Source organism: Rhamphochromis sp. 'chilingali' (assembly GCF_963969265.1).
Source record: "Rhamphochromis sp. 'chilingali' genome assembly, chromosome: 15".
Lineage (NCBI taxonomy): Eukaryota > Metazoa > Chordata > Actinopteri > Cichliformes > Cichlidae > Rhamphochromis > Rhamphochromis sp. 'chilingali'.
Genome location: NC_137942.1, coordinates 12,293,778 through 12,303,297, shown reverse-complemented (window position 1 = coordinate 12,303,297; position 9,520 = coordinate 12,293,778). Strand labels below are relative to the sequence as shown.

The following is a 9,520-nucleotide window of genomic DNA, read 5'->3' as shown; positions in this document are numbered from 1 at the left end:
AAAATACACAACGTCTTTCATGTGTCCCAAATAAAGTCATGCCTCTCCAATCCATTGTGCTGAAAAGAAGGGTATGAGTGGATTACCTTGCTTTTCCCCCCCATAGCCCCAGACCAGTTCCCAAGTCACTGTAGGAATAGATCTATATTATATATTATATTATATTATATATATTTTTCCCTGACCAGAACTCTGTCTGCATGTGAATCCATCTGTTAGCCATGACAAGATGTCCCCACAAGGATATGAAAACACAACTCTGTGTGTGTGTGTGTGTGTGTGTGTGTGTGTGTGTGTGTGTGTGTGTGTGTGTGTGTGTGTGTGTGTGTGTGTGTGTGTGTGTGTGTGTGTGTGCAAGTAAGTGGGTGTATGTACTGGTGGGAATTTACCTGCATCTCTCTCATGCAGATGAGACTGGAGACAGCTGGATGTCTGTGGACAGTCTCTGCCTCCTCTGTACGCACACATGTTACATCACGGTTTAAATCCACAATAAGACAATAAAATGCTGATATCTCACATGCATAGCATCCAAAGCACATTTGCTATTTGATTTTAATTATGTTAATTATCACAGTGTGTTGCATGCTGTTGATGGTGCTGTGATTAGGTTTTCTGCACAATATCAGTAGCAACTTTTCTAATAATTTTGCTTTTGGCAGACATATGCTAAGGCCTGATTCTGACTAATACCAAAGACTGAAGCTCGCCATCATAGGATTGTGTTTACTTTGTAAATGTATAAATGTGAAACTGATGGTCACATCTGGAGGAAGAAAGATTTATGTAATAGATGAAGGTGGAAAGGATAGATTGTCAAACAGGTACAATGATCCTCTGCTGTCCCCCTAGTCAAAAAAGAAGTAATGCAAATAAATCCCACCCCTTTTTTTCTCTCTCTGTCTCCCTCACTTCTGGATCATTGTGGGTTTTCCTTCTTGTCTTCACATGGAAACAGAACACTGGGTTCTACTTTAACCGCTCTGTGAAACATTCGGTCCCAGTACGTCCTGATTCATAACTCTCACACACACAGGCTTTATGCACCTGCCACAGCTTCTTTTCACCTTCACTTGTAACTGATGAGCACTCCATTGGGAATCTAAACTAGCTGTTTTCTTCAGCTACATGAGTGAGACACTGATGCATTAAAACCCAGCAAACACAATTTAGATCTGCTCTCGACTGCTGATGTTTTCCTGCACTTGTGTTCAGTGATTGAGGACAGCATTCATCGCTCCCAGTGAACAGAGAGCATCATCAGACTGGTCCCGTGATGCTCCCTGTCAAAGAAATTGACACTGGCAAGCTTATCTATAACCTCTGGCACAGTTCAGAGATTTCTTGCTTGTGTAAAAATATCAGCACAATACAGAAACTCTTCATCACAACAGTCTCTCTACTGAAGAGTCAGCCCCTCATGATGTCAGACAGAACCTCCCCTGGTTGGCGTCAAATACACGACACTTCAGAGAACTTATAAATGAACACCTGTAACACGCTCAGCGTCACACTTACTGCTCAGCTTAGAGAAATCATTCAAACAGGTGAGTAGAACATTGAGATGCTTTAAAATGCTTCAAAGGCCAATGTGATTTTGTACATGGGTTTTATTTCAAGAAGTTTGTTTCTAATCAAACTGCTTCACTCAGTATTTGTCCTTGATAAGAGCACAGATGCCAAACCATATATTAAAGTAACAGATCAATAATTCAGATTTGAGGGATGAGGGGTTAACTCTGTTTTGCAAGAAATTATCAAAGTGAGAAATAGACAGAGGTCCGTTTACTTTCTCTTCGTTTGACATTGCGCACATCTTCATCTTCATCTTCATTATACATGGAGTGACTTTATTCAATAACAAACGGTAGCATTTCTGCGTGTTTTAGCTGTAAAGCAAAAAACATATGAAATTATCTACAGTGACTAGAATTCTGCAAAGGACAAATCTGAAATTTTTTTAAGAAAAAATAATTTTTGGTGGGTAATTACAATATGAGTTTTCATAAAACATGATAGAAGTAATCGAAATTTCAAAATCAAATATTTAATAGCCTTTGCTTTCATGCATTATTGGATGCAGTGCAATACAATAATCAGCAAAAATCACCTCATCAGAATTTTAAAAATGCAAATCAACATCAGTACAGTGCTGTGATCCACACCTGATTAAACCCTCAGAAATGTGTTCTTTGTAAATTCTGTAATATAGACTTCATTTTCCAGTGATTGCCCAAAGAAAAATACAATTGATTAGATGTGACATTTCCAGGGATGAGCATCTTTGCCAAAGATTACTCCTCCCGTGATTAGTCCCACCGGAGTGTTTGCAGCAGAAGCACGTCAGAAACATTGCCCACTAAGGAACAGAGCTCAAGAAAGGTCTGTATTATAGCAGAACAGTTCCCTTGATGGCAAGAAACAGTCACAGCCTCTGGCTTATTATAGTCCATTACTTGAGGTAGCTCAGGTGTACTCCATTTGAAACAAAACATTCACATTGTTCAAATCAAGCTGACTACGAGCTGCTGCAAACATTCCCGAAGCCCAGAACAAAACCTGATATTCATCAAAAAAAACTGCAGAAGAAACATCAAAAATCTTCTTGTAGGACCCAAAGACGGAGAACCTAAGCTTGTGGCTTATGAATGTTTTTATTCCATCAGTCCACCTTTGATAAAATTCATTTTCCAAGTTATCATCCTTCTTTTTTGAAATTAGCTTAAAGATGAGCTAAATGTCAGAAATGGGCTTTTAAAAGCTCCCAGAAATGACCAAATTCCCACTGACATTACTTACAATAATCTTGAACAGAATATGACCTTTTCCATTTTAATTTGGCAATCACTGCCCTTTTTATCCTTCTGTGAAAGGGTGGTGCTTTTAGAATGACTCTCTTAAGTGAGTTACATGTTCCTAGGGGGAGTCACGTTTCCCAGAGGAGAGTCCGCACAGACACAATAACATGATAACAGATAAGGAGAAGCCCTGACGGTGTTTATGACATGTTTTTACTGTCTCTGGAGCTACTTTATCTCTACTTGTAAGATGAATCTCAGCAGATCAGAAGCAGGGATTCTAATTAACAGACAGGCTGTGGCTTCACAGATGTAAAAGAAACCAAAACACTTTAATAATTGCATGGCTTCAGTGGTATCAGCTGCTGTTTTCTACGACTGGTCAGAAGTAGCTCAATAATCCTTCTCGCTCCTCTCCCATCAGACTGCTGATTCTTGTGGTAGCACAAACATGGACACAAATGATTCATCACTCAGCTCAACATCCATCCTGACCCAGCTGCCTCTCAATACCACAGCATTCATAAACAGCACGGCAACATCCTTCAGTGCAGTTGATGGGTGCGAAAACCTGATAGAGGCCATTCTCTTTGACCTGGCCATGCAGTGCATCAATGTAATTGTGGGTATCCCGGCCAACTTACTCGTCATTGCTATTCTCATCCACAATCGCAAAGAGCCCTCCACTTCAGACATATTCTTGGGCTGCTTGGCCTTCATGGATGCCTACTTTGGTGCAATGACGACTGTGAGCTTTCTTAATGTCTACCTCTGGCAGCTCAAAGAGGTGTGGTCAGCCATTAAGTTCTCCTTTGGCGTGAAAGACACCAGCGGTCCGTTGTTCCTCTCCTGCATCTGCTTGGATCGCTTTGTAGCTGTACTCTTTCCAATCGCTTTTGGGCAACTTAAACACTTCAAGTACAGGTTAGGCCTCTCAGTGCTGGTGCTCTGCCTCACCTTTGCCTACTCAGCAGCCAAGATGGTGGGAGGACTCCCCAACTTTGAAAAGTTGTTCACCGGTGAGGTACTGGCAACATTTACTTGGATGGTGGTGTGTAACGCAAGCATCCTGTGGGCACTGAAGAAGTCCACCGGTGCAGGGAAAGATGCAATGCACCCCATGAAAAAGAAGGCCTTCAAGATGGTGCTCTCTATCCTGTGTATCATCGTGTTCAACTACCTGCCACTTGTTGCTCTGTTTCCATTTGAGGACTACTACTCACCTGATGTGTTTCGCTGCTACGTGCAGCCCGCGGGTTTTGCCTTTCTGAACATCAGCAGCACAATCCAGCCCCTTGTCTACTTGTCTCGTCTAGAGAAGGTGCCTTTCCTCTCTGACGCCTGCATTAAAAAGATTACTTCCTGTTTCAACCCAGAGAAGAACCAGAATCCACAGGAGCAAAACCCACCTGCTTAGATTCACAAAATATAAAAATATAACACACATATTAAAATTTATGAAAAATAATTGTCTGCAACTGTGAGAGTCAAATCCTGAGTGTAAAGTCCTGCTTTGTTTGTTTGTTTTTTCACAGTTTACGTTTTACTTGAATGCATTTTTTTCATAATCAGTGAAAGAAATCTGTATCAAAGATTGAATCAATAATTAATCAACAAGTAGACAATGTTAAAATTATAAGCATTTTAATTTCATGTTTTCATAATGTGATGAATTTCTACGAGGAACATGTGAACTATTTGATTGTGTTTTGGCGCCACCGTGAGGACAAAATACATCAATAAACTTTATCCTTCCAGTGAATGTGTGGACCAGTGACTGTGGTGAGGTTGTGAGGACATTTAGGCTCAGAATCCCAATCAGCATCATACTGATAGCAAAAGGAGCATCTATCTGTTTCATGTGTGATGTCTTTCTCAAGGTGCATGGTGCAGGACGGGGTGTATACATTCCCCACATACCTCTCCAACATAATAATGAATGAATAAGTCAAACAGTGAGTTTTTAACAAGGGTTAGTGTTTGCCACACACCAAAAACTCAGCTGCACCACTACAGGGAAAAAACACTACATATGATTTTATTCAATGTAGTTAAATGTGTTTTATACAGATCTATATTTGCTTTCCTACTGAGTGAACATTCATGCCATGCTCAAATGTATAAAGCAGACATGGCATACAAACCAATTGAAAAAGCCATCTTAACAACTAAATCTGTCTTCCAACACCTCTATAACCTATAATTAAGACCTGCTATATCATCCTCTTTAAATCCCAACATAAAGCGTGATTGTAAAGTTTACAGTTCATCATTTTAAAAGGGTTTTTATAACAAGGAGCTAATGGGGTCTCTGGAAAGTTATTATTCCACACTACTTACCCCTGTAAAGTTATTAGTTACTCTCATACTTGTGGTTTTGAACTAAATCAATTAACCAAAATATATTATGTTTGTACATTAGATAAAGATAGGGTAGAAATTTCCATCTTTGTCCTAAGCTAACCAGCTTCTAGCTTTTGTTGCACATACAGTCAATGAACATTTTGTTAGGTACACCTGTTCAGCTGCTTGCTAAAGTAAATATATAATCAGCCAATCAAATGGCAGCAGTTCAATACATTTGGGTAGGTAGGCATGGTTAAGACATCCTACTGAAGTTCAACTTGAGCATCAGAATTAGAAAGGATTTAAGTGACTTTGAACGTGGGATTGCTGTTGGTGCCAGATGGGATATTGTGAGTATTTTAGAAACTGCTGATCTAATGGGAATTTTCCACACAACCATCTCTGGAGTTTAAAGAGAATGGTCCAAAAGAAAAGGGATTATATTGCATCAGTAAGCCTTTCCTCTCAGTTCAAAGCAGCAACTCAAAGAATCACACATTAGATGGGCTACAGCAGCAGAAGACTGCATTAGGTCCTGTCAGCTAAAAACAGGAAACTGAGGCTAAAGTTCATACAGGCTGAACAAAACTGGACAATAGAAAATTGGAAAAATGATCCCTGGTCTGATGAGTTTTGACTTTTAATGCAACATCCACATGGTTGGATCTGAATTTAATATAAGATGAAAGCATGGGTCCATCCTGCATTGTCTCAACGGTTCAGTGGGGAATATTCTTGGCACACTTTATACTGTTAAAATGCCACAGCCCACTTGAGTATTGTTGCTGACCATGTCCATCCCTTTATGGTAAATGGACTGGTTCTCATATAATGCACTTCTACTCTACTGGAGCGCTCAAAGGGCTTTATGACCAAAGTGTACCCATCTGCTGATGGCCAATTCCAACAGGATATTACAGCATATTACAAAGTTCAAATACTCTTAAATTGGGTTTTATGACAGTGAGGTCACTGTATTCAGATTAGCTCCACAGTCACCAGATCTCAATCCAACAGAGCACCTTTTGGATGAGGTTGGAACAGGAGATTTGAATCACGGATGACAAACCTGCAACAACTGTGACTCTATTGTGTCACCATAGACCAAAATCTCTGAGAAATATTTCCAGCACTTTGTCGAATCTGTGTCACAAAGAATTAGGGCAGTTCTGAAGTCCAAAGGAGGTCCGACATTGTACTAGCAAGGTGTACCTGATATAGTGTCCAGTGAGTATACATCAAGCCTGAAGAAGGAGCAATATTCCCATTACAGTAAAATGACTGCTTCAGTGGTAACATTACAGCAGGTCACTCCTCCCCACTTTGATAGTTTGACATTCATTTCATCCCGGGATTACATTTTCTCGCTTGATAAAGAATAAATGAGTCGTCCACTTATTGCCGCAACATTGTGACAAGTACCCTCTCTGGCAGTATTCGCAATGGATGACTGCTCTGTGTATAAAAATATGGAAATAAAGGTTCAGTGAAGGAGTGTGTAAATGCATATAAGAGTGTGTTGTCAGTGGCGTCAAAAAATGACACCGTTCCCTTGTTGTAATCGAGCTGAACTTTGACCTGCTTAGGTGTTCTAGAAACTGTCAGCAGGCTGGGTGGGGAGGTCATTGCTCTCAGGTCTCCATCCCGGAAACATAAAGTCCAGAAGCCATTCTTGGGCCGGGCAGAGATCTCTGTGTTTCTCGGTACAGACATGGAGGCAACACCCAGGAGCCAGTCATGATTACTTCCTGTTTCCACAACCCAGTGGTGACTTCCTGAGCCTAGTGCGGTCATGCCTACCACTTCAGCGCTCATATGGAAGCGCTCTGGGTTGTCAGGACATACACTGGGCTGCTTTGAGTAGTGCAGGGAAGTGAGATCGTCAGACAGGATGAGGCAAGGGTGTGCTGTGTTTGGATCTAAGGTTATGGGAGCTAAAAGACAGGAAATGTGCCAAAAACAATGATCTATTAATATTTTGTTGTGCAATTCTTAGGTAAAAGCGAATAATAATATTTAGGTATACTTACTATAATCAACATGGTCCAGGGTTTTTTCCCAGACTCTGTACTTGAGGTTGTAGAGGTGTTTAGTCACATCAATCAGCAGCCCAGACATGTTCTCTGAACCAAGCACTATGCTTTTACATCTGTGATAACAACAGATGTCTTACACTGAGGATATGTGACACTGAAATTATTCTTCATCTCAGTAAACATGAAACAATAACTTGGGGGTAAAATGCAACTGACATATATCAAATCAAAGGTTTATTTATTCAAGTATTAATGATTAAGATAAATGTGCTTAGCAAAAACTGAATGTATACCAATCAAGTCTGAACAGATCCCATTAAACTTAACATTTTACACTCTACTCATGTAAAAAAAAGAAAAAGAAAAAAATGACACAGACCATTAATAGGTAATTACATATTTTGCACACATTTTTGTTTGCCTTTTAATAAACCTACCGGTCTTGTGTGTCTTTAAAATTCTGGGGGAGAGAAAAAAAAACATGTTAAGGCAGAGGCTTTTTGCAAACAATAAGGAGATAAGCTTCAAATTGGACAACACAAACCTTCAACAAAACCATATCGTCTTCTTTCAGCTGTTCCTGTATGATGGCGATGGTCTCCGTAAGACACGTCACCTCAGCTGAAAGCTCTTTCATTTTCTCCTTCATCCCTGCTATCTTTTCTTCTTCCTCTTTTTTCACAGCAGCTAATCTAGCCGACTCTTCGTGGTAGAGGACTTGATGCAGCTGCTCAAAATGGTTCTTGATCATTTTCTGTGTCTCCAGCGCCTGACTCTGTGGGGGGGGGATTATCACAAGCTCTTTTATTAGGTCAGGCATATTTTCCTGACAAATATGAAACATCTGTCAGCTCATCACAGGTTACCTTGATGCACATTAGTGTGTTATTGGACGGCATGTTAATTCTTTTGAGGTTGTCCAGCTTTTCTTGCAGGCTCTTGAGGGATAAAGCAAGTTCGTCCTGGAAGTAAAGCAGGCCTCAGTCAACAGACACCAAATTTAATGTGTAAAGTACTTTAGGTACTGCAGATCTGAGTTAATCCCTGAAAGGGTGCATTACATTCAGGCCTGACTTGTGGAGCAGCATTCTACCATAAGGTGTTACCTTAAAAGCAAACTGCAGAATTTGTTAAGATAACCAATAGCTATGTTTGTCTCCCTCACCTTGCAGTCCAGCAGTGCCTCATCTATAGGCGAGCAGTCGTGGGTCTTGTGCAGTTTGGACGACTGACACACCATGCAGATGGGCTGTTTGTCATTCAGGCAGAAGAGTTTCAGCTTCTCTCCATGAAGATTGCAGTTCACCTTGTCTTCCCCTTCCACTGAGCTCAGCCTCCTGACCTGAAGAACAGCCTCGCAAACATTTTTTAGCGCCAAGTTGCATGGAGGGTTGCACTTTGAAGCTTTTTTCCTACAAACTGGACACTCTCGTATCCCTGTGTCCCAGCAATGTTTTAGACAGCCCCTGCAAAAGCTGTGACTGCATGACAACAGAACAGGGTCTGTGAAAATGTCACAGCACACTGGGCACGTAAGATCCTCCTCTGGGAGTGACATGGCCAAGAGCTCGTCACGTATATAGAATAAATCCACAACTCCAACCAACAAGTCCTCGAGTTTAAGTCCTTAATGACTCCACGGTAAACAGCAACAACATAGTAGTATTATCACACCTAATTAAACTTGTCCCCAGAAAGCCTTAAAGCGTATGGACAGCTTAACTATTGTTCTTGACATGAAGTTCCAAATGCTGTTTTTCCTGTGCATGTCTACTGTGGGAGTAACATGAATCATGCAGCAGCTGGAAAAAAAGAAAGAGCCTGCATGCAGCATAGCTGGAAAGCAGGAAATAAAGCCCCATTGGCTAGTTGTTGAAGAATGGTGGAGGGTAGCTGGTAACTCAGAGCAGGTCTGGAATGTAATCATTCAGGATGTGACTGTTTTAGCGTTGACAGCCCATCCCACCAGCAAACCTTTGTTTTTACCTGGCCTTAATCTGCATACTTAAAAACTCACCATTCAATTACAGACTGGGAAGTTTAAAAAAAAATCAAACTGTAAAAAAAGGGGAAAAAACAACATCCAAACTCATACATCGGTGAACTGAGTGGCTCCTCATTCCCCATGTTTCCATTCATAGTAAGGCTTAGCTCTTGTAGCTGTTGAGTTTCGACACAAACAAGCTAAACCTGCCGTCAGCAACGACAGCAGGCCACATTTTAAGACTTGTGAAAATTAACGTGCTGGGTACAAAATGATAAAAGAGACACCTTTTACGATCTTCAAAAAGAAAAAAGAAAAAGGTGCGCAGCTCAAGATGGGCAGAATATAAAATAGGT

General features: G+C 40.7%; 2 protein-coding genes across 2 annotated transcripts; one reads left to right on the top strand and one right to left on the bottom strand.

Annotated features, from left to right (window-relative positions):
- Positions 1 to 2,158: 2,158 nt before the first annotated feature.
- Positions 2,159 to 4,316, top strand: LOC308411136 (G-protein coupled receptor 183-like). Its single transcript, XM_080904906.1, has one exon. The coding sequence runs from the start codon at positions 3,250 to 3,252 to the stop codon at positions 4,213 to 4,215; it is 966 nt and encodes a 321-aa protein (XP_080761032.1). The 5' UTR covers positions 2,159 to 3,249; the 3' UTR covers positions 4,216 to 4,316.
- Positions 4,317 to 4,482: 166 nt separating this feature from the next.
- Positions 4,483 to 8,987, bottom strand: LOC308411121 (zinc-binding protein A33). The gene is made up of 6 exons (XM_080904875.1): positions 8,346 to 8,987; positions 8,047 to 8,142; positions 7,725 to 7,955; positions 7,618 to 7,640; positions 7,175 to 7,293; positions 4,483 to 7,078 (listed from the first exon to the last, which is right to left on the bottom strand). The coding sequence occupies exons 1-6, from the start codon at positions 8,736 to 8,738 to the stop codon at positions 6,540 to 6,542; spliced, it is 1,401 nt and encodes a 466-aa protein (XP_080761001.1). The 5' UTR covers positions 8,739 to 8,987; the 3' UTR covers positions 4,483 to 6,539.
- Between the last annotated feature and the right edge of the window lie 533 nt (positions 8,988 to 9,520).